Raw genomic sequence first — 25,023 nt, forward strand, 5'->3', positions numbered from 1 at the left:
GAGCACTACCCATTTTTAGAGCTCTACTGGTAAAAATAAAATGTGCTCTTAAAGAAGAAAAAAAGAAGAAATGTTCTGGCATTCGTAGAAACTCTTATGCACAATGGAAGGAGTTCTTTGCTTCTGGACAGCACTTGGACCAAGAAGGTCCATGTTTTTGTTTTTACTCTTTAAAAAAAACAAGCTCAGATTTCCAAGGCAAATTTCCACTTTGGCACCTATTTCCTGCCAATTTGGAGCACAGCCATCACTGGATCCTACCCCTGTGTCTCCTACTCCACATGATGCCTACTTAACATTAAATTACTGTCGTCCATTCAAACAAGATAAAATGTATACAGTGCTGTGTGTGAGAGAGAAATAAGTGTTTGTCTTTTCCTGAGCTTCTTGGAGTACAGGCGGGATGAAAGCAGTATGTGTAAAGGCAAATTCCAATTCTGCACAATTAATTGGAGCAATGTGATTGTTTTCACACCCAAGAATATTAAAGGAAGGGGGGGGGGTTAAAAGTGGCAGTGCATAGTGATTACAGCAATCTGGATGGCTTTTAAAGGGAGTCAGACATATCCACAAGGTGCTGTTCGTAACAGCTGTGTTATATCTGGTATCATGGGACTATGCTTCTGAATAACACCTGCTGGGGAGCATGGACATTATGGTGTAATTGCATCCATGTCCTGCCTGTGGACCTCCCAGAGACAGCTGGCTGGTCCATGTGAGAACAACATGCTGGCCAAAATGGGCCTTTGGTCTGTTTCAGCAGCCCTCTTCCTGTCCTTAAGCAATAATCCGTTTCTTTCTCCAGTAGTTCTGGTACAACTTTTACAGCAGCATTCTCGGATATTGCTCAGGGCTTCCATAGCTAATATAATGTCCCCAGTTCCACCAAAGTGTAGGAAGAGGCTTGTCCAGCACAACCCTACATTAATAGCCCTTTAAGAGACAGCATGCATGTCATCCCATTGAAAAGGGCATTGTTCTACAGACCATAAAATGAGTTTTATTACACTGTTTAAGAGACAGAGTTATGCATGCTGTTTGCAGGACAGAGCAACTCATCTGCCCTGCCTCCTGAGGCTTGGCAACCATTTTGTCTCAAAGCAAGCACCTGCTTCATAGTGCCATACGGGTTTGACAAGTGTTGGCATTTTGACCTTAGCCAGTTTTGGCATAATTTGTTTTTATCCATAAATTCATCCAACAGCACTACTCCGGCTCCTTAACTCCAAGGATGGTAACAGGACCTGCCTGTTTTCCTCTTGAACAATGCTCAGTGTTAATTCATGAACTGAGTAGGCAAGGGGGTTAAAGCAGCAGCTGCTGATTGGGTAATTGCCAGCAAGGGAACTGAAAGTCCTGAAGAAGCTGAAAACAAAAAATTTCTATAAAGAAAGATTACCTTTCTGTAGAATGGCTGTTAAATGTTCACCTAGCAGCTGCTTTTCTACAGTAGCAATTAGTGGTTTCCTAAAGGAAGAAAAATATTTAGAATTTCACTTCTTCTGTTCACCCTTTTCATTCCAACTGGAAATCTACATATCATATGCTCCTATCCCTCTTATTGCAGTCGTGTTCTTTGGATTTCCATTATGATTCTTTTAGACTTAGTTTGTGTTCACCTGGTCTTTCTAATCACCTTTAAAGAGGTGGGACAACTGCCTAGTTCAAGCAACTGCTGAAGAGTTATGAAACTGACTTTCTTCATTCTGAATTCTCACTGCAGCTTGACAGGTAAGCTCCTGGGACACACTTTTCCAAGTAGAAGCTGCAAAACTGGCTCCTTGCTTATTAGTATCATTGGTATGATGGGGAGGAGGGGGAGAGAGATGGAACAGGTTCTGGCTCTGAGAAACTCACAATTTCCATGGGGGAAGCAGGAAGGGAAGGGAAAAGAGCCAATTCACACTGGATTCACTAGTGTATGGTGACCACCTGCTCTTTGGAAAAAGTGCTGTCACAAGTAATGACTTGTTAATACAGCTATGGATGAGGAAAAATATTTGATATTACTCATCTTATCTGTAGCCTTATGTTTTGCATAGTTTGAACTGTAGACTCGTCATTTTTGGAGACGCTAACTTGCTTACATTAAGACAATCTATACAAATACATGTTTGTCTTGCATCATCTTTTGAGTCTAGAAAATGACCCCAAAAGGCAGAGCTGTAACCAGAGGGCAATATTTATTTTCTCAATGACCACTGTTAATACTGGGCTTGCTCCTGAAAGTATTTCTGCATTTCATTTCTCTCTAAACTCACAGATTACAATTCCACCTTTGCACTCCGCAAGTGAGAGTACTGAATATAATCCTGGAATTCTTGATTAACATTTTGTGCATCTGCTGGAGTGAACTACAGTCTATAAAAGCTACGAAGAACAGCCTACATTCATTAAGATGCCACACAACTCCTTGTTGCTTTTGCTTTAACGGATTAACATGGCTGCTCTAGAAACCCAGACACACTTACTGAGTGCTTTGATCCAAGTAAGTGATAATCCTGTCTGCCTCCTCCTCCAAGCGTTTGTTGACATGATGGAGATATTCTGGAACCTACAAGATTGGAGAAGTTATGGGGAAAAGGTTAAGCAAGATCAGAATTATGTGTAACTGCTACAGACAACTTCTTCTGAGATAACGTCCAAGAACCAAATTGGAGGAAAGGGTGTGCAAGTCCTATTATAGTTACAGCAATACTCTCTTTCCAATACCAGTGCAGCTCTCTCACCAGGGTAGAACATGTCATGGGAAGTACTTTTCTGCCATCATAGCCAGGAGTTAATGTTACAAACATGATTCTGAAATACCTCGCGCTCTTGCATAAGCCTCTGTCCTTCTGCTGCATATAGGCGATTTGTTTCTTCCAAAAATCTATGCTCAAAGGAATCCTGATAAATCTGAGAAAACAGAAATGGATCATTTTCCTTAGAATGCCAAGCATTATTTTGGACATTTTTATTTTAGTTCTACATGGTAAACAACACTTACTTACCTGCAAATCTGAAAGCATGCTTAGAAGGCTACGCAGAAGGCTCCTGTCAATAGCCTCTCCATTTCTCTCTCTCTCAATCAACAGAAGAATCCCATCAATGGTCTTATTCTGGACTTTCTGATCACTAATTATATGAGTCCTAAACAATTCGAGCCCCATATCCCTGCAAAGGAATCACCATAATGAAGAAGAGTCCATCAGCAAATATTCAACTGTGCTGTTATTTTAATTTAATATTATGTTTTTATACTTTGTGATTTGTCTGAGCAATTAACCAGACAGAATAGTTCTCAGCTTAGATCAGATATTGCTTTCTGAACACTTTGAGACAAAGTAGGGGCCATGCTCTTATAAGCTTCTCCACCATGAAGAAAGTAGTGGTTGTCTGTCTTTACCTGCACTCTTTGGTTCCAAAGTTTACCCTGAAAAAACGGGACAGGCTAAGTTGCAGTGGTAGGTCCAATATTTGCACCATCTCAGTATTGTGTTTTAAAGTAAGTGCCTCTCCAGGCTTCAGTCATCACTGACAAGTAGGAAAGGGCCTGCCAGCTTTCAAATTACCTAACTGGATCATCATGAGGCAACATTTTAGTTTCAAAATTTGTTGCAAACTGTTGTCTTCTTCACATGTGGAAGAATGCAATGCACAGGAATGCATATGCATTATGTAGACCAACTCATTTGAATGGGAATTTGGGTAAATATTGGAGGAAGCAATCCTATGCCCAGATCCAAGGTTTAAGATAATGCTCTAACACTGGGAGCTGGGAACTGAAACTCTGACCCCCTCCTACTTGCAGCCAAGTGTTGAAAGAACCATTCTAGTTCCTTTCCAAGGTTAGGAAAACAACCTTACAGTGGGGGGAAGGAGAAATATTTGGGGCAGGGATGGGAAAAGCCTGGAGACATCATATTAGCTATTCTGAAATCTATTCCCCACAGATACTGAACGAATAAGCAAGGCAGAAACCTAGATCTAACTTTACTACATGGTTCCTGCAGAAGTCACCAAGAAAGAGTTTAATAAATAAGAATATCAGCAAAGTAGGGAGGTTTGCATTGCTTTACCTAACAGTGTGCATTTTGTTAAAATGATTACACAAATCAGAGGACAGTCAACTGCTTCAGATTTGCAGCCTTCTGCTTTCCCACCAGCCGTTTTAAAACACCTCAAACCAAACTTGTACCTCTGAAAAGCAGGGATCACTTTGCCAAGTTTATCTAGGATACCTCTCTCATTCCTAATCTGCAGCATTACTACCATGGCTAGTCTTTAATAAATGCATATACAGACCACTGCTATGAGTTGTAGACCCTTAATACTTTCTAAGTTTGAGCGGGCTGAATTAGCTCAACTTCGGCCTCAAACTGCCACCCCCACAAGAGCAGTTGTTGTTTTTTTAAATGAAAATTAGGGGAGGGGATAATTCCCATGGTTAAGTCAGGATGAAAGGGAAGAAAAACTGCTAATCCATATTTTGACACAGATTTCAGAAATCTGAAATCAATACTACTCTCTTTATCCTCACCAAATTGATGGCAGCATTGAATTTTGAAGAACGTATGTTCGATCCAGGAACAAAAAGATACTTCTAATCATTATCTGTAACAGGAAAGACAAGCCATGAACATTTTGACAAATGTTAAAGCACAATGACTACTGTATGTACCAACTCAAGATAATTCTTGTGCTCTGTTCCCATATATGCTTATGTGGAAGGGAAAGCCACCGATTTTAGGAGGAGTTATTCCCAAATATTCATGTTTATTGGCAGCAACTTTTGCAAGTCAAAAATACAATAGAATTTTAGGGACCACCCGCATGATCTTTATCATGAATGGCTCACGCCTTCTTAATCACTTCATTGATTTGCATGTTTCAGCCACAGAGCAGAGTGAAAGGCACTCTCAACAGCTGGTCCCCCTTCCTGCCATCCTGTGGAGCTTCATTTTCTCCACATATTCATTAACATTTGATGGCTTCCAAGAACTGCATATGAATGCAAACTGTCAGCACAAGGATGAGCAATGTAACAAACAAATCTAAATATAAATCACTAGTGTCATATAGACACAAAGCTATGATTGCATGCTGTATTTCTGCCTGAGTGAGGGGAGGGCAGGAAGAGATTCCTTTGCTCATGGGACCCTCAGAAATGGCTCCAACCGTCCCTGATACCTCTCCACTGCTAGGCCAGCTTTTAGGGAATTGCAAGAGGGGAGCTATCTTCTGACCCAAGCTTGCATGAGTATCATTTGAAGGGGTAATAATCCTTACCATTTGTCTGCAATGGTCTTGCCAACATTTGTCTATTTTCTTGAGAAAAAGAACACTGTCCAATGAATCCATGAGAAAGCTGTTAAGAATATATATATATATTAAGTTGATAAGGCAGCTCTCCAGTACTCCTCTTCCACAAGACCAGCTTGTTCATTTGGAAAGAAAACACACCACCAAATCAGTTCTAACATTTCTAACACCACCAATTTCTAACATTTTCAGTGTTAAAAATGGCTTACTTTAGCATATGGCTATGTGAAAGAATTTATCTAAAAGCAGCTGGGAAAAAGAAAGATTAGACTATCTCCTGACAGTAGTCTAAGGTGGATTTGTGACACTGTCCCAGTGAAACCAGCAGAAGTGCAGTCATCAAAGAAAGCAGCCAGTCACTCTCCAGGCCAGATACTCATATCTGATGCTAATACACGTAGTATATTGGGAACATGGCTTTGACTCAAAGGTATCAGAATTATGCCTAGAGCCCCTAGGCATGAGCACTATTTTAATTTTTTGCTACTGTTTACTCTTTCAGAAGCTCTTGCCCTTGACCTGAAACTGTTCTGAGGAGATTTAAAGATCAGCCTTGGGGTCTGATGGCATGTGGTTGCTCAGAAGGAATGACAGAAGAAAACGCATGTGTGCAACTCTTCAGATTACAGCCACTACAGAAACAAATGCTACCAGGTGAAAGAGAGGTTCTTTAAGTCCTACCAGGTCACAATGGAAGCTCTAATTTATAGCTGAGTACCATTCTTGTAATGTAAAACACAATGTTTTTAAATGTAGGCACCCACATTGTAAAAGTAAAAATAAGAATTGCTGGGTATAGAATGGCATACATAATTCCCTGAATTGAGGAATGTGTGTGTGTGAGTAGAGTAGATTGCTCTCCTTTTATTAAACACATGAATAAACAAGTTGAAGATTAATCTTAAATCTTTCTTTGCATAACTCCAGCTGTTTGATAATCTGTGAAGTGTATTACTAGATGTATTAATAGTATCTTAACTACTTAAATTAACTAATTCTCCCTTTCCTGTTTAATTCTATTCAAGCAAGTCAACATTCCAAATAGGCATATAACCATTAAATTGTACTACAGATTCTCAAAGGTCCAGAGATGTACCAGATAGCTGTGGCACAACCAACAGAACAACAAAAATCACTGAAAGGTTCATAATCCATGAGATTACTGGAGTTGCTTAATGCAATTTTCAGGACTAAAAGAACTAGAGATTGGCAGACAAAAGTCCTTTCAATTACATTAATGTGTTACTATTAATTAAAAGGATATTCTCTGAACTGATGAATCTGTGCTTTGATATGGTCTTCACAAATCTGTCTTAATTGTTTATACAAATTTGCAGAAATCTTGTAGGAGCAGAGGTTTTCAACAGCCTAAAAAGCAAGAAAATCAGTCATTTGTTTGATTCCTTTTCTAGTACAAAACATTTTATTTATATATTTCACACAATAGAACAAAAAAACTTTCCATCCCTGTGGATTGGAAACAATCCAGGCCTATTCAATTGTAGAGCTATCAAATGATCCAGTTTTAATTCAGCAACTAGCCTCCACCAGATCATTCTTAAAATTATAGATCCAATGTGAACTATACAAGGCAGTAAATATATTTCATCAGTGGCACAACAGTAAACAGTTAATGAATTAATACTACAAATATTTTTCTTTACATAGAATCTCTAGAGAAATCATGATCAATCAAGAGTAAAACAATAATTATTGGACATTAGTTAGAATACAGGGCATATTGGATACTCTAGGATGTAATTTATAGGGATGAAACAACTGAGACTTAACTAGGACAGCAGTAGGTAATAGCTCCACTGGAAATAACATGAATGTACCATTCACAGAATGGGGGTGGGTGTTAAGAGAGGAAAACACGAAGGCTGAAACAATACTGAACAAGCAATACTTTGTTCAGGTGGACATTCCTCCCTTATCTAATGCGGCTCAGTTAGCAAGAGTGATTTCATCTCCAGTGATGGCTTTCCAATTAGTTCTCCCTGGTGCAAAAAGCTTATGGGGGGAAAATTATTCAAATTCCCCCACAGCAAGAGGCCCACAATGCAGAGAGGCTCTCTCTTCCTCTCCCTGGCAACTAGTTCAGTAGTGAAGGAGAGAAAATGGCAATGGAAATTCCTGCCTGCTAAATTGTGTGTTGGAGAGCTCCAACTTGGCAGAAAGGAAGAGGGACCTCCTTCTTCCAGAACCCAAGGGCGGGGGGTGGGCTGATGTGAATGTGACATTGGTTGCAGGTAGGGCAGGTTCCCTTGAACACTGGCTTCTCTAGATCACAGGTGGGTTTGTTTGTTTTCTCCCGAAGGTCAGTGCTATTTACTATCAAGATCAACAACATTCTGACAAAGATTTCAATGACAAAGCACATAGTTTGTTTCTAGGTTTTAGCACAAATGGAACTGGGTGTCTGCATTTGCTCTTTAGTAACATATGAGTTTCAGATTGTTTGGAAGCCTTGAATACAATCTAAGATTTCCATCTGTCTCCTTACTAGCCATCTGAAAGATGTGCCACTGAATTTTGCTGTTGGTTCAGGGAACCAAGATACCAAGAGCTAGAATGGACTGCAGTCCCCTCCCTGTGGGTCTGGGCATGGTGCCTTGGACCTGACACAGCTAATTTAATATCCTAGTAGTAGCAACAAGAACAAGAACGACAAACAACTGAATGCCAGATTAGCAAATGAACAGTACTTCAGAGCAGAAATTCTGCCACCCTAAGCCCTTGCAGTGAGGACCAGATCTGCTGGCAAAGAACTGGGATCCTGAATGTAGCCTTAGAACCAATTTGCTTGAGATCATAGCTCTAACAAGTATTTATATGCAACTGCAATCCTAAACATGCTTATTAGGCATCAAGATGCAACAACATTAATGGTGTGCTTTTGAGTAAACATCCACTGCCTATGGGCTGCTACAGCTCAAGTATGAACTAGACATTTGGCACAGCGTAGAGGCTACATGAGCTGTGAAGCACACAGTTCAAAATTCACTTCCGTCACCATCTGCATTGGTAGGATATTACTGGTTGACTGAGGACATGAAGTACTTCAAACACCTGAATCACAATAAATAAATGCTAAGAACCATCCTCAACTGAAGCAAAGCCTGAATACATGTTACTGCATTTGGTCATGTGAATCTTATTCTGTTCCTACTGTTAGAACTTGATGATTGTAAGCTTTTTGGAGCAAGTATTTGTTTTGCTTATGCTATTGCACTGGTTGCTCCAGGTCCATTTTTAAAAATGGATAAATATATGGATATTGGGTCTGCCTTTGTTGAAGTTTATGCACAATTATTGCATGTATTTGTATATAGAAAACATACAACATATCTAAACAGTGCAAGGGATCTTATAAACCTTATCCAAAAGTCTCCCTAATATTTTGCTTTATTTAATCTTACCTTCCCTCCCTTTTCTCTTGAATGTATGGTTTAGGTTTTCTTAGTAAGAGAAGAAATAAGAGGAACTGAGTCTATTGATGGCGCTAGAAAGGCAAATAGCTAAACTAACATGAGACACAGCTTGAAATGGCCCTGCAGAACTTGTTGATAGTGGTTAGTCCAACACAGGCTGAACATAAAAACTCTGTTTGCCTGGGGAAAATGGACTGGCATGAACTTGTTGACCTCAAAGCTGTATTAAGGGAGGCTGAAGTGGGCGATTCAAAATGCCTGCTGCTGCCTCAGAAGGATTTTTGCTTTTATAAAGGCAGCGGAAGTAGCATGCTAAGAAGCTTATCAAAGCAAGACAGGAAGAAATCCTTTGGTGGTGTGTGGGAGAAAAGGACCTTTAAAGTTTAAATATGGTGCCTGAAAATGCACATTTAGAACGGGATCTATTTACTAAGCAGCTGCTCTGAAGCAGAACTGTTTTATTTAGTATTCACTTTGCCAGCAATTTGTATGACTATTTTTAACCCAAACATATAAAAATAGATCCAAACAAATGAGTGTCATCAGAAAATACTGTTGTTTGCTTTGTTTAGCTTGCTCTGCCCACACAGCAGATAAGGGGGCCTCCTAAGGCCTTGACCCTAAGTGGCTGACAGATTTCTACATAAGAGCCAAATAAAAGTATACTAGGATGGGTTGCCCCTAGGACTGACTGAACAAATACAATTTTGACCACACACCTGCTGTTCCTTCGGTAAACAGAATGCCAACTGAATACTTCATTATTAATCCAGTGTCTAAGCAAGCATACATTAACTCAAGGCAACTACAATCACAGATTTTTTTAAGGTGATGGGAATCATGGGCAATGGTGACAACGTTTTGTGTGTGGGGCATCTACCATTTTATTTTCAGTTAATATTAACTACTGAGTTGGAGGAAGCCTTTTATTCCATCCGGCAAATTCTTAGATTGATACAGAAAATTCAGAGCTACAGCTTTGCCAACAGAAAGACTTCTATCTTCTCCTTAACACCAAAGAAGGATCTATGGAAGGTTTTTCCTACAGAAAACTTTTACAAATCATGTAGAGCTACAATATTTCACTGATATGCTACAGCTTGACATTTAACTACCACGTCTCAAGTGAAAAAATACACATTTAATTAAAATTATATGGCATCTTATAGTACCACATTGACCATATCATGTAACTGTGGAGATAAAAGGGGAACAGGAACTAGTACAGAGCAGTGATTCAAGGCTCCAAGCCGGACAGTATCAGCAGAATAAGTGGATAGAACACCCCTCCCCCCAAAAAAGTGAAGAGGATAACATTATTAGAAATTCACAAAACATATTTAGGATTATAGAAACTTTTATCCTTTATGTAAAGATGGTGCATTTAAAAGAAATAACTGTCACTTTTTAGGTAGACTGAGAATCGAAACCCCTGTCACTGTCAAATCTCAGCAGTACAATGAAAAACAAAATATAGTACTCCCTGAGAAACCTATTAAGACACACACCGCATGGTGGAGGGCAGGATGCATTCCAATGGGAATCAAGATTCAAGATGGATGCCAGGAAGTACTTCCTGATGGTTAGGACCCCTAGGGCATGGACTGGGCTTCCACAGGAGGAGGCTGAAGCCCCATTAGTGAGGGTTTTGAAGTATAGGTTGGACATGCACATGGTAGGCATGTCATGAGTGGAGATGGCTGGTGCCAGGGGTCAGACCAGATAGCCCGGGAGACCTCTTCTGACTAGCTGTTTCTATTCAGATACTACAAGAATAGTATCTGAAATCAGATACTATTTTTAAAATACCATAATGGTCCTTTGGTAAATTTTCAGATAAGGCAAACAGAATACCAGGTACTCAAATATTTGAGACTTGGATTTGCTGTATTTCCAGATTGCTTCTTGTTTTCTACAACCATATAATCACAAGCTGCAAACCCATAATATATATGTTTCCTATTGTTAGAATCATCATAAATTGGATTCTTTTCTCAGACACTTTCTCCCCATTTTTTCCAATTAACGTGATACATGCTTTTAATTTTATCTATCTGTAGAAAGAGTTATGAGTAGAATATCAAGAGTAATCCATCTTTAAAATATTACAAGTAGGTGAGGTATCATTTGGTACCTCCCTGTACACCAGAAATGTCTCTATGAGGGGTGAAGTTGAGAAACAGAAGGATGTAGAAGAGGAAAAGAGGAGTGATTGGTGGCACCAATAGGGAAACAGCTGCAGAAACTGGAAAAGAAGGTGAAAGTAACTCACCTACTTCCCTTTCCTGAGCAACTACTCTAAACCCTTGTAAGGGAGATTCCCTCCTCATTCTTCATGGGATGATTCAACTTAACCTGTTAGTATCAGCACAAAGGTCTTGATGAAAAGTGAAATGGCAGTGGCCATTCAAGTAACAACAAGAGTCTTCGTTTCCCTAGGCAACACTCTGTACCATCATCCAAACCAATCTACCTTAATCTGGTACCCTCCAGCTGCTTGGGACTTCAGTTCCAATCACCCCAGCCAGGGTGTCCAATGATCAAGAGTTGTAGTCCAAAACATCTGTGGAGCACAAGCTTGGAAGAAACTGATCTAGAGGATCTTGGGGCGTGCCAGCACTGTATACTTGGTGATGTACTTTGACCCCTTTTAAACTGGAGGACCCTCATTGTTTTGTGAAGACCGGCTGCAGCTTCTGCAACATGAATGAGATTCCCAAGATTTCCCTAGATTGTAATTGCATCTAAAGCCATGAACTATGGTGTTTACTATCTGGGAATTCTTAGTGGATTGATGGAACAAAGGTAAGCCTAGCTTGTGGATGATTGTCAGTCAATTAGTGAGGAGGCTCTTGTTGGTCATCTGAAGGGCTATCTGGCCAGCTGGAGGCTGTCCCTCATTTAGTGAATGATCATGGAACCACAAGTACATAGTGAAATCTAACCCAAATCAAGAGCTGAATAAAATGGACCAAAGCTTTAGTGAATTCTCTGTAGACAAGTAGGATTTTCCTTATGGTCTTGAAGGCTACATGCTTAATGTTTACCTGATAGAGTTCTTCTAAGTTGTACTTTATTGAAGTACTGTTCTGAATCGCTTCTACAGCTTCTTTCAGTTTTTGCCAGGTTTCATCTGTGTAGTTTTCTGGCAGTTTCGGTTTATCTGAAAGATATTGAAACATTAGAATCCCTTGCAGCAAGTATTCAATTTAAGAACAAAAGAGCTTCACTGCTGGATCAGACCACAGTAAGCTTTCAGCCTTGACCCTAGATTTATTTTGGCAAAATTCATGACCAAGGAAGAATCCATATCGATGCTTGCATGCAAGTAAGTCAAGGCAATAGGAATGATTTAGCATACCAGTTCCTGCATCACAAACAGTATGGCTATCAGTTATTTCAGTGACTCGCAGATAAACTAAGATAAGACCAAACAAATAGCTTCACTTTGAGACATAGGACTCTGCCAAACTATGACCACATCAGCATGGTGAAATGGTTAAGCTGGGGTGAACCAAGAACACTTGAGCCAACTGGACTGCAGAATCCTGAGGGACCTTCCCAATAAATTTGGCACCACTGCTAGTGGCATGTAGAACACCAGGTGCTTTGGGCTGTCGCTCATTTTTCTTTCAGATTCAAAAACACTTGTGCATTTAAAAAAGGCTACTGCAATGTGCTGAATTCAAAGCTGCCCTTGATGACCGTTCAAAAACTTCAGCTGATGGACAGTGCAGCATTCTCAGCAGCTTATGGCATAGATGCATTAGTAGCATATTACATGTGTTCTACAGCATTTTAGTCTTCTGGGTCCGATTCAAGGTGGCAGCTTTAGAACTGCAATACAGGTCTTACCTGTTTGGAGACTGATTCCTTCCTTATGCCTCACCAGGTATCCTGGGTCAATTTAAAGAAGCCCACTTGGAGATACTACATACATTCCTCATTTGTTCTAAAGTTTTTATATTTCTAGTAGAGATTATATTATAACAGGCAATATTTAAGCCAATTTTGTCTAAGAAATTCCCCTACTTCAGAAATTCCCCTTCAATTATGATAACAGTGGCATACTAAGGAAGGACATGCATGCATGTATTATTCATAGTACATTACCTCGCTACTCTATCCATACTCAGGAATTCACTGGAAAATAGTTCATGCAGCTCCACTTAGAGGCATAGACTAACCCTACTTTTCCAATGTAAAGCATACGCACTTACCACCTCACTCAGGATCTACTCCAATTCCCTTGTACTCTGCCTGTCCATAACAGTATAAACATCACATTTGCCAATTCAACAAACAAATTTAAGCTCCTTACTTAGGCTCTAGTCAAATACTTGACAGCCTTCCCCAGACAGATATCCCCAGATGTTTTGGATTTCAATTTCCACCAGCCAAGGGAACATGCACAATAGCCAGAAATGTTGGGAATTGTGGTCTAAAGCATCTGGAAGGCACAAAATTAAGGAAGGCTGCATTCAACTTTTCATCCTGCCTACATCTGTCACTTTGGACAATCCTACATAATTATCAAACTATCAGGCATGCCTATTCTGAGGAAAGGATCCACTCCCTACTTCCCCGACAAGACTAAGACCCCAAACTGATTCAAGTTCAATTTGCAGGAAGGAGGAAATGCTCCCTTATTCAAACAAACACTTCCCGCGCATAATTTTTGAATAGGATCAAAGATGTCCTACTCTTTGCTAGCTCGGGACTAGCATTCAGTGCCTCACACATAGCAGGAATTGGCACAAACCACAAAGATCTCTTTTTTGCCACATTTTCAAAGACTTTTAAAGTTTCAGCACTATATTAAGAAATGGAAGCTTAACCAAGGATGTACGAGTGAAAGGGTAGGGCTATACGAACAGGGGCTGGTTCAAATGGTCAGGGACTCTCAGCATCTGGATAGAAATAGGTTTTCCTGATCCTCTCCCCAAACAAAGGAAGCACCAATGTTTAGTCCCACCGCAGGGATACTTTACAAACAAGGCTTTCCCTCTCTTAAGATAAAAAAGCAGCTATGCTCATTTGTTTGGAGAAAAAATAAAGCACCCAATTTGGGGATAACATTTCTGTTGTTCACTGACCAAGGGTTCCATGATGGAGATTTGGAAGTAGCTGTGCCTCACCCTGAGGTTTATACAACAAGGGCCATTCCTCTGCATATATATAAACATCACAGATAAGGAAGGACAGTAGCATATTACCTTTAAAATTCTTGATCACTAACTTCTTGGCTGACCCAGGTTTACTGTTGGCAAAACTGGAGACAGTGGAAGAGGCAGCTTTGGTCAGGCCATTTGCGTGGTGTCCTACAGCCACTGAGGAAATTAAGAGACTTTTGTTTTTGAGCTGCTGGTGTTGCTGCTGAGAGGAGGCAGCCGGTGACGAAGATGATGAAGAGGAAGACTCTTCTGCCATCTTCACATCAAGTCCAATAAAATCCAAGGAGTCCTCAAAGCGTAACTTCTTTTGCAGATGATGATTGGAAGAAGTAACTCCTGAGGGGGAACAGGAGGCAGTGGAGGCAGTGGTAATAAGAGAGGAGGAGGAGGAATTGTTGTTGTTTCTGGAAAGGAGAGAGGAGCAGGAGGAGATTGATTCCACTTCTTCTCTCTCACTACTGTTGCTATTACTATTTAGCTTTCTCTTCTTGGAGGATGATGAGGAACTGCTGCTGCTACCATCAGTGGAAGGTCTGACCTCCTGAGCCGCTGCTGCTGGGGGGTTGGGGGAAGAGAAACCTGTGGGAAACATGAACACCACAGAGGTGAGCAGGCTGAAGGGCATCAAATCCTTCTGGTGTGACAGACACGCAGAAAGGAAGGGACAGGGAGTTGGTCACAGAAGGTCTCCGCCTCGTCGCCAGGGATCCACAAAGAGAGCCGATGCCTCTTCGCCAGTCGGGTCTTCCACCCTCCCCTTTCTTCCCTTCCAAGAGGGAAATTCTCAGTACGCTTTTCTTCGTTTCTCACCGTGGGTTCTTCGACTTCTTTCTCAACGATTTCTACCTGTCCTCAACGGGCCGGGCGGGGGGCTCTCCCAGCCCAATCCCAGAACCCGACTCCCGCAAGCCTTCCTCAGCAACGCTGCCCCTTTCTCGGTTCCCAGCCACGGAGAGAACGCTGTCCGTTTCTCTCGCTCCCTCGCCTGAGGGGCCGCCTCTTTCTCCCTCTCCTGAGGAAGAGGAGAGGGGAGTCGAGCTCCCTTTCTCTCCCCTCTCTCTCGCTTCTCCTTCACCCCTTTCGAGTCCAGCTGAGGGGAAAAGAAAGACAGTTCTGCGGGAGGGGGGGGGTGGGATCGGAGCTTGTTATTGTCAATACTATAGTCAAAGCAGGAGCTCAAAAATGGCGGCACATCCGGCCGCTCGGCATGCCGGGATGCCGACCCGCCCGGAAGCGTTGCCGAGCGACTGGGGGGGGTGAAAGTGGTCGGCGTCCTCGACTGCAGACTCACTCAAGACAGTGACGGTAGAAGCAGGCAGTCGGCCAGCCTCTCGCCTGTTTTCTTTCTCGCTCGCCCGCCTCTGCGATAACCTTCCTCCCTCCCTCCCGCCGGCGTCTTCTCGCCCTACCTGGCGCCCGCTTTCCTCTGCCCTCTGACCTACCGGAAGTGATCATGTTGCCGGGCGGCTGCTGAGGCTGCGGCGGGTCCCTCGCGCGCCCAGCCATGGTGGGGGGGGGCCGAGAGAGAGAGCGAGCGAGAGAGTGGAAGGAAGGAAGGACGGCGACGGGTTCGTTGGTGGGAGGCCTCGCGCCCCGGCCACGCTTTACGGGGAGAGGCGGGGCCGCCGCCGCGCTTCGGCCCCGCGAAGGCTTGGCGGGAGGAGTCCTGAGCCTTGCCGCTTCCCGTAGTCGCGGCGGAGGCGCTGCTGCTGCTGCTGCTGCTGGCGCGCCCTCCTCTGCCTCGCTGCCCGCGCCTCGGCCCGCGTGGGGGGTTTGACCCCCATCGGGTTGAGCCCGGCCGGCTTCCTGAGTGCGAGGCGCTCCCCCTCCCGCGTGGAAACACAGAGCGGGGCTGGGCGGAAGAGGGGGGGGGAGGCGGAATCTCCCGAGCGTGGCTTCCCTTCCTTCCTTCCTTCCTTCCAGGCGGCAGGGTGAAGAGGCGTGTCCCCCTTCTTTTTTCTCCCCCTTCCTTTTCTTTCTTTCCTGGTCAGGAACGGGTTGAAAGAAACGGGGAGGGGATGTCTTTGGTTCCCGCCCTCCCCTCGGCCTCCCTGCTTTCGTTTCGTATCTAGGGTACACCCTCTCATTTCGCACTGCACAGGCCCGGCGTCAGACAGGGCTGTGGGCGTGCCTTTGTGTTTGTTTTGCGCATTTATTGTAATAGATGTTGATACGGAATCCGACCAGTAATTTATAGTCTAGACGATGTTTAAGTTTAAAAACATAAAAATAAAAGGTAAGAAAATTGGGTAAAACCAGATTTGGGTGGGAGAAATGGACAACATAAACCAATAAAAACAAATTTAGGTAAAACAAGTTTAAGAAAGGAGAAAAAAAGAGATGAAATCCAGATACAAAACAAGCTCTAAACACCTGCAACTCCTGACAAAGCCTGAAGTAAAACTAGTAGCAGGGACACCCTTCTTCTGAAATGGAGTTATTGGTCAAACTGGATGTGACAGTGTGTGGTTTGCCCCTGCATGTTTTAAAATGCAAACAGTTAAAAATAACTTTTATAAGTTATTTAAAAGTATAACCTACTTTTGAAGGATAAAACAAGTTGGCTTCCAATCATCAATATAAACAACTGTTATTCCAAACAAAATAAAGCATTTATAAGGCACAGCATTTTTTAAAGATCAGCCAAATCAGATTAACAATAATGAACATTTCAGTAATTGTAACTATTTAATATGACAGTTTATAGATCCAGAAATTGTCCATTTTTAGATCTTTTATAATGGTTGGTAAAAATTGGGCTGGGTAATTCTTACTTGTCTTCTGCGCTAGTGATCATTAGTAACACTCCTGCCAGCAAATGCTGATTGTGTTTCACAAACAGCATGTTAAATGTTAGCATGAACTGACTGTCTCAGCCATTCTAGGATTCCAGATGGATTGTCTTGTTATAAAGCAATTCAGCTTGTGTTTACTCAGAGGTCCCACTGAATCCAATAGGATTTATTCCCTAGTAAATGTGTATGTTTGAGAACTGCTCCATAGGATTTTCTTTGTGAGATTTTCCGGGGTAGATCACCAGGCTTTTCCTTAACCCGTCCCATTTCTCCAGGCTTGGGACAGCACACATAAAGATGCAGTGCTTGGAATGCTCAGTGGCAGGAGAAAACCAGGTTGCCAAACAGTGAGGTCAAAAAGTGTGGCAAGATTTAGCTCATGGGATCTTATAGTCAGACACAACTGAACGGCTGAACACCAAAGTGTGCATAGGATTGCATTCTATCTCTTAAAGCATCACAAAAGTATTGTGACACTTTTCTAAATTTTTGTTTAATTTCTAGCCTATTTGCCAGGAGCAGCATATAAATTATAAAAACACAACACAATATTAATTCTAATAAAGACATTATTTAAAACATGTCTTGTGACCTGTAGTCTATTTTTTGATAATGTTGATTAAAAAGTAGAAGATCCCCATGCTGCTTTTTAAATTTTAGAAGCAGGTTAAGGCTGCAACTTTCTGTGCATTGGGGAGTCGGCAACATACGTCACTGGATGGAACCAGACTTGTTACAGTAAGAGTAGATCTATCTGAAACGATGGTGTTTCTTAGCATGTTTATTCCAGTGGGCTCAGGGGGATTAGGTTGCTTTTATTCTGTTATCTTTTAGCGTCCTTGCCTGACTTTGTTTCGAGTGGGCTGTATTAACAGCACAATCCTATAAACTCAAGTCCCATTGAGTGCCTATTTAGAGGTGCTTGAGGCAACTATTATTAGTGTCGCTCGCCTAAGAGTACGCATTAAAGTGGCTTTTCGCGCCTCGGCAACAGCTGAGGCCCAGCAGAAGTGGACGATGGGTCTCCCCGGCAACGCCGCCTCCGCCCTAGAGAAACCCGCCACCTTCCCGTCGCACCGCTTGGTAGGCGTCGTAGTCTCAGGTCCAGTTTTCTTCGCCCGCTGCCCGTAAATCTCAAAGGCGGCGGGGTCTCGCGTTCGTTCTGCGAAGGCGCGTCGGCGATTACGACACTTCGCGACACCGGGGGCCGTAAAGCGAAGCCGACTTCCTTTCTGCCAGGTGCAGACGAGAAGGGAGGGCCTGAGAGGCCTCGTGCGGCCGTCCGTGCAGCTGCGAGGGGGGTCGACTCGGGAGCCAGTGGCCGGCCAGCGGGCCCCACCTCCCCGGTCCTCGCTCCTCCCGGTCTCGTGGGGACCCAGCGCCCCCCAGGATGTTCAAGAAGTGAGTGAGTGAGTGCGGGCGGGGGGCCGAATCCTGACCTGGGCAGGCCCTCTTTGCCTGGGCTTCTTTGCCTGGACCGGGGCTGCTCTGCGCTCTCGCGTGCCTTGCCGGAAGCCTCCCCGCCTCTTGAGAGGGTCTGCGCGTTGTTGTGGGTGGTGCGGGAGAGGTCGCACGCTTCAGTGAGTCTAAGTCCAAACATACGTGTGAATTCATTAAAATGGAACGATATGTTTCATTGATTATACGGAAGCGGCTGTGTGTGTGTGTGGGAGGGAGGGAGGAGGAGGGGTCTCTCTTGGTGGAGTAGTAGCATGAAAATACTTCTAAATACTCAGCTAAACCAATAAGCAATCTGATTCCCCGTATCTTTGGGTTTACATATACGGCTAGACATAGTCTAAATGCATACTCCGATTTTGCAACCAGTTGTGGATCCACCTAGTAGTTGATCTGCCTAGTCCACTTTTTGCTGATTTGGTAATCAGGGTGTCGTGGGGCACTTTCTCAAAAGCTTTGCTAAAGTCTGGATAGATTCTGTCCACAGCATTCCTATAGTCCATTAGGGAGGTTGCCTAGTCAAAAAAATGAAATTAGACTAGTCTGACAGGATTTATTCTTGAGAAATCCATCCTGGCCTTTAGTGATCATTGGGTTGCCTTCAAGATGCTTGCAGACTGATTGCTTTATAATTTCCTCCTGATTTTTTCCAAGGATTGATATTAGGCTGCCTGGCCCATAGTTCCTGGGTTCCTCCTTTTTCCTTTCTTGAAGATAAGGACAACATTAGCTCTCTAGTTATCTGGCATTACCTCTGCTTTCCATGAATTCTCAAAGATAATAGACAGTGATTCTCAGAGTTCTTTTACTATTCTTTTATGATTCTAGGATGGAGTTTATTGGCCCCTGGAGATTTGAACATGTTTAGCCTGACTAAGTGTTCATTGACCATTTGTCTGTCGCTCTTGGGCTGCCATCCTGCATCTTCAGCTTGTATTTCCCTTGGTTAGGGACACTTTAGATTTTTTTGTGGCATAAGACTGAGCCAAAGTAGGAATTAAGCACTTTTGTCTTTCCTCTGTGGTCTGTTATTATTTTACCACCCATGTTGAGTAGTTGAACTTCTTTTTCTTTCATCTATGTTTTACTTTGGACATATCTGAAGGAGATTTTAGTGTTGTTTTCAGCATTCCTTGCTAGCCTCAGTTCATTCCTAGCTTTAGCCTCCCTGATGCCATCCCTGCAATTCTGTGCTACCAATCTGTATTCTTTCTTTGTAGTCGAGCCTTCCTTCCATGTCCTGTACATGTCCTTTTTGTTTTCAGATTATCTCTCAGCTTTTTGTGAAGCCTCATGTGTTTCCTCTCTTGTTATCTACACTTTTTTCATGTTGGAATTGTTTGCAGTTTTGCCTTCAGAATTTATTTTTTGAAGATTTCCCACCCATCTTGCACTCCTTTTCCCATTAGAGTGACTTGCCATGAGACTTTGTTTATCATTGTTCTGAGCTTAAGTTTTGCTTATATCCATCAGGTTGTATCTGCCCTTGTATATTAAACAGTTTACTTTCATGTTGTTTCCCATACTCAGGGCATTAGTATTTAGATATCAAAGACCCTGTGCTTTACACTCTAGTTTTCTTCCTACAGCTATTATTAGGCATTTGTTAGTGCTTTCTCTCTGTTGTGGTATATATGCATTTGTCTGTTGATGTTATGCTCAGATGAACTTCTCCTTCCCTGTATGATTCTGTTTAAAGCCCTTGATAAGCTTCTTCACATTGTTGTCTTACACATTGTCTCCAGTTCTTACGAGGTACAACCCACTGCTTGCCAGCAGTCCATCTTCCAGGAAGTGTAGTCCATGGTCCCAAAATCTAAATCTCTCACTTTGGCATCATACCTCACGATTGGCCATGTTGACTAGGGCTGATGGAAGTTGCAGTTCAGAAACATCTGGAGGGGCCCAGGTTGCTAAGTTCTCCTGAAAGAGAATGCCGTAATTTATTTTATTTTTTAACTTTTTATTTTCATAATGAGAGAGAAGGAAAACATCAAGGGATCGTACATGGATATTACATATGATACCAAAATTCAGAATGTCTTGCACTAAATGAATTATTAACCTTTCCACACTCAATTAGATTAACTAAACTAAGTTACAACTCACAGAAAAAAATTCTGATCTATAATTCTTAATATTGACTTATTTTCTATTCATTCTAACTCACCTTAAATGTTTGTTTTATTTATTCAGTTCATTTATATAATGCCCAATATCTGAGAGTCTCTGTGTTTAATAATAGTGTTAAAGCCTGCGCTGGGGAATAATACCAAGGATTAGGTATGAGAATAATGTTTTAGAGAATTAACAACAAATTTTTAGGTGACAGAGTTCTCCAACCCGAAGTTCTGAGCCACACCATCCAAAACGTATTGCTGACTTGCAGTTAAGTGTTCAGTCTTACGCATATTTATAAAGCAATAAGGCCTACAACTTCCAGCATTCCCTAGCTATTTCTGGTTGGCTGTGCAATGCCAGGATATTTTCTGTCTAAGCTTAAGGAACAATATTACGCATGCTTAGAGGGATGGATGTAAAGACCACTTGGATGTAGGTCTCATTGAAAACATCAGAACCTACTTCTGAGTAGGCATCTATATGATTGGTGTTGTGGTATATTAAGTCACTTGTAAAATTATTTTGACAGATTTGATGAAAAGGAGAATGTATCCAACTGCATCCAGCTGAAAACATCTGTTATTAAAGGCATTAAGAATCAACTGATAGATCAGTTTCCTGGTATTGAACCATGGCTTAACCAAATCATGCCAAAGAAAGACCCTGTTAAGATAGTACGATGGTAAGTATTTCTTTCCCTCGTTTTTCAAGTTGCTATACTTTCCAAAGAGTTTCAGCAAAGGTAAAATCTGGTCCTTCATGTTTACTGGAATAATAATATTGGAATATTTCCCTATCATTTTTATTCAGATGTGTAGATATATAAATGTTGGGATATCTAAACTTTGTTTTGTGAAATATGTAAAATAGTGGAGACATGCAATAAATTAAATACCCCCTTTAGCAGAGAAAAATCTTTCTGATTCCTGTTTAAAAAATGCATACAATAAAGCTTTAATTTTGTTATTCCAGTCATGAACATATAGAAATCCTCACAGTAAATGGTGAATTGCTGTTCTTCAGGCAAAGGGAAGGGCCTTTTTATCCCACACTGAGATTACTTCATAAATGTAAGTGTTTTGAAAAGACAAATGGGAGTGAAGGGGGTTGTCATAGCTACTGAAATGTTTCAACTTTTTATTTTTAGTTTTACATTCACAAGTAACTCGAAGAGGCATTCTAGCTTGCTAAGCTGCACATTGACCTACTTTGCATGTAACACCCAATCCATGAATGATTGTTGAGCCAATTCTGAGTTGTTTATCTCCTGAAGAGCCCAAAGTTTCCAGTTTGGATTTCATGATGACCCAGGAACAGGGCATTATGTGCACACCAGGTCATTCTCTCCATTTTCACTTATCGTTTCAGGTAGTGTGGCTGTTTTCATTTTGCTCTTGTTGCGTTTAGTGTGCAAGTGTTGGATTTTCATTTTGTTCCATACTTGCATACTTTACCCACTGCTTTTTTTCAAGCGGTACTTTGCTGTCTGTGAGGCTTGCTTTTCAGTTTCACCACACAGTTGCTTGTTTAGTTCATTTCCATAGATAATCCTGCCAGGGATGTATTTTCTTCATGGATTTACGAAAGACACACTCGCTTAGTTAAGCTCAAGTTGATCGGTGTATTTAATGTATTTTCCAGAGGTGCTACTAAGCCTGCTCTGCATCATCTCTCTCTCTCTCTTTTTTCTAGATCCATTCATTCTACCACATCAACAAGTGGATAAAGGAGCCATTAAATTTGTACTTAGTGGAGCAAATATAATGTGTCCTGGGCTGACATCTCCAGGAGCTAAACTTTATCCTGCTGCTGCTGATACAATTGTGGTATCCTTGGATAGTTGCTGTCAGTGGTTCTGATTTTCTTTTTCACTGTTGAGTGTAACAGGTGTTACGCTTTTTAAGAAAACTAATACTTGTATTTAAATAATGTTTATTAACATGTAGAGCTACATGTTCGGCAGTGTAGCATCAAAGGACCATTTTGTAATGTAATTGTGTTTCTATTTAACTAGTTGCTGAAGTTTGTCTTATTTCAAAATTGATGCTGGCATGTTTCCTTTCATGAGCATTTCAAGTGCCTGCATGCTGTATCTGTCTGCTGATGGCACTGAACTCAATTTCTGTAGTACGTGTAAATCAGGAGAGGCCCTTTGCTACCTGGATCAGTGCTTCAACACAGTGCTGGGTTGGAGGCGGGCCAGTAAGGTGAAGTTGAATCCTAATAAAATGAAGGCAGACCGGGCAAACGGTTTCCAGGTTTGGGGCAAAGTAATTACCAGCTTTGGATGGGGTTGTACTTCCTCTGAAGGAACAGGTTCATGGTTTGTCAGTGCTCCTGGAATCATCACTGGAGGCTTAAGTAACCTCTGAGTTTAGGTGTGCTACTCTAATCTTCCAATGGTTCGCCAGGTGTACGATGCGTAACATGCTGTATGTAGAGGTACTGTTAAGAAAGATTTGGATGTTGCAGAGAATGAAGCAGTAAGATGACTTACTGGGGTAACTTACCAGACATATTATGCCTCTGCTAGAGGATCTACTTTGTTTCCTGGTCTCTTCCCAAGGTACACTTAAAGGGTTTGTATACAAAGCTCTGTGCAACTTGGGACAAAGTTACCACCAGGATTTCTCCCCCATGCCAGCCCTCCAGGCCACTACACTCCTCAGGCCTATGGATTTTTCTTTGGTGATAACAGTGCAGGGACAGGCCTCCTCTACAATAATATACATCCGGTGGAATGAACTTTCTTCTGAGGTACATCAGGCCTCAGTAGTGGTGTGCTTAAGGCGCTTGTTAAAAACATATCTATTTGGTCTTTTCCTTAGCCATACATAAATTTGTATCTGCCTTGTGATAGTATTTGTGTATGTATGTGCACATTTTTTGTCTGTTTTTATACTTTGGTAATCACTTTGGGATTTGTTTCACATGTGAAATGTTAACATATAAACTGTACTTTTTCTGGGCATGGAGCATATGGCAGATTCTGTTCTTTGGTCATTGGGCATCTCTCTAATTGTGGTGTGGAAATTCTGGTTTGCATCAACTGATCTTTGTAGGTCATAATGGAAATGGACTTCTGGCTTTGTGGTGATCCTCTTTGACTTGTATGTTTCTTGGAATTCTGGGGTGTAGACGTTTGAACTTTTAGGATTTATAGCTCAGTGTGATCTTTTCTCCTGGGATGGGTGAGCCACGAGGTAACCATTGTAGGGCTAGGAGATTGATTAGAAACATCAGATGCTGCAGCGCTACCAAAGCTAGGCAGATCTGGTTGGACCTGATTGGTCTCTTGGGTGAGATCTAGCTCTAGTGGTCATTTTGCAATGGTGTTTTCGCTTTAAGAGTTTGTTTCTTCTCTTTTTAAAACACTGCACACAAGATGTTTTCCTTAGCTGATGGTTGCAGGCAATAATGGCGGAAGGAAAGCAACATGCACTGTGTGTTGGAGTCATGAAGATGTCAGCAGATGATATGTGAGTCTTGATCTTAAAAGGAAAACGATGTACTTCTTTACTGTCATTCTCCATTAGCTGGATAGCTCAGGCTGACATGAAACATGGCAAAACTAGCTGCCTCAGGCTTAGAATGAAAGGTGAAGCCATCAGTGAATTCAACAGTTGCCCTTAGGGGTGCCCCAGTGGCATGAAAAGACCCCATGCTCTCCACGTTACCTTGCATTTGTGTTCTGCATTTTCTGTTAATAGTTGTGGTAGCTGCAGTCATAGCTGTTACGAATCTCTAAGTTATATGTTAGCCTACAGTGTATAGCATAATGCACCAGTTGCCCTTATCCATAGGTCTATGTGATTAAATCGTATTAATGTAGTCTGCTCTCAGATAATATTATCTTAATATTGAATGAAAGGACTCGCACATGCTTCAGCAGAAGCACTGCAGCTTTCATGGGGATCTTAAATCCATTAATGTTTTTCCCATACCTTCTTGTAACTGCAGAGTCGCATCATATGTGGAAAAAGGGCTTGCTATTTTAATGCATTTCAAACACAGGCCAAATGGCTTCTTGTGGATATAATTGCCCTGCATATTAGAAATATGGCTACTTAAACCTATTCCATTATCTACTGTGAAAGTTTATCATATTCTGCCCTTCAAAATAAGTGAGCATTCAGATTCATCTCCGCAGAATAATTTTGGAAAACCAATAAATTCCTCATTCTTCATTTGCTGTTACTGTGCTTCAGTTTTCTTACTTCTTCTTTGCTTTATTTCTTTTAAGTGAGAGCTATGATTCTGAGACTCCTTTGATTATTAAAGTTTGTTAGGAAGACAACTAAGGTAAAAAGTTATTAACAGAGTTGCCATTGCTATTCATAATAAATCATGTACTGCTGCATTTGGATGCTTGTAGTAAACCTCCGCCTTGATTTAACAAGTCATTTTAGAAGCTACTTTTGCCCTGCCATTTTCTAACCACTTTCACCGATGTTCTGGAAGCTGAACTTTTTGCTGTTCTTTTCTCCCCTCCCCAATTCTCTCCACAGAGAGAAAGTCAACAAAGGGATTGGCATTGAAAACATCCATTATTTAAATGATGGTCTCTGGCATATGAAGACATATAAATAAATCAGCTACTGCAACACCCAAGGGAACGTGCTTCCTATCAGCATGGACTGCTTTGTAATTCTTTTGTTTTTAATGTGTGACTGAATGTACAAACTTATTTTGTTCTGTGGCTATACTAAATAAATCAGGTGAATGCGGAAATGGTTT

General features: G+C 41.7%; 2 protein-coding genes across 3 annotated transcripts in view; one reads left to right on the forward strand and one right to left on the reverse strand.

Moving 5' to 3' along the window:
• The window catches only part of CUL4B (cullin 4B), a 29,159-nt gene extending 13,646 nt beyond the window's left edge, over positions 1-15,513 (reverse strand). The window contains exons 1-10 of one of the 2 annotated variants that reach the window (XM_044427213.1): positions 15,322-15,513; positions 13,955-14,491; positions 11,786-11,901; positions 6,569-6,672; positions 5,272-5,341; positions 4,523-4,596; positions 2,994-3,156; positions 2,809-2,898; positions 2,472-2,554; positions 1,400-1,467 (exon numbers count right to left, since the gene is read on the reverse strand). In XM_044427213.1, coding sequence (XP_044283148.1) covers positions 1,400-1,467; positions 2,472-2,554; positions 2,809-2,898; positions 2,994-3,156; positions 4,523-4,596; positions 5,272-5,341; positions 6,569-6,672; positions 11,786-11,901; positions 13,955-14,491; positions 15,322-15,418 — 1,402 coding nt within the window. In that variant the 5' untranslated portion in view covers positions 15,419-15,513. The remainder of the gene's footprint in view (positions 1-1,399; positions 1,468-2,471; positions 2,555-2,808; positions 2,899-2,993; positions 3,157-4,522; positions 4,597-5,271; positions 5,342-6,568; positions 6,673-11,785; positions 11,902-13,954; positions 14,492-15,321) is intronic. The other variant, XM_044427214.1, reaches the window with a different exon arrangement.
• A 2,422-nt stretch (positions 15,514-17,935) lies between these two features.
• On the forward strand, positions 17,936-25,017 carry MCTS1 (MCTS1 re-initiation and release factor). Its single transcript, XM_044427216.1, has 6 exons — positions 17,936-18,108; positions 20,816-20,968; positions 21,259-21,356; positions 21,979-22,112; positions 23,698-23,765; positions 24,795-25,017. Exons 1-6 carry the CDS (start codon positions 18,098-18,100, stop codon positions 24,874-24,876), a joined length of 546 nt encoding a protein of 181 aa, XP_044283151.1. The 5' UTR covers positions 17,936-18,097; the 3' UTR covers positions 24,877-25,017.
• The last annotated feature ends 6 nt before the right edge of the window (positions 25,018-25,023 follow it).

This window comes from Varanus komodoensis, unplaced genomic scaffold, assembly GCF_004798865.1.
Source record: "Varanus komodoensis strain SLA01 unplaced genomic scaffold, ASM479886v1 scaffold18_3, whole genome shotgun sequence".
NCBI lineage: Eukaryota > Metazoa > Chordata > Lepidosauria > Squamata > Varanidae > Varanus > Varanus komodoensis.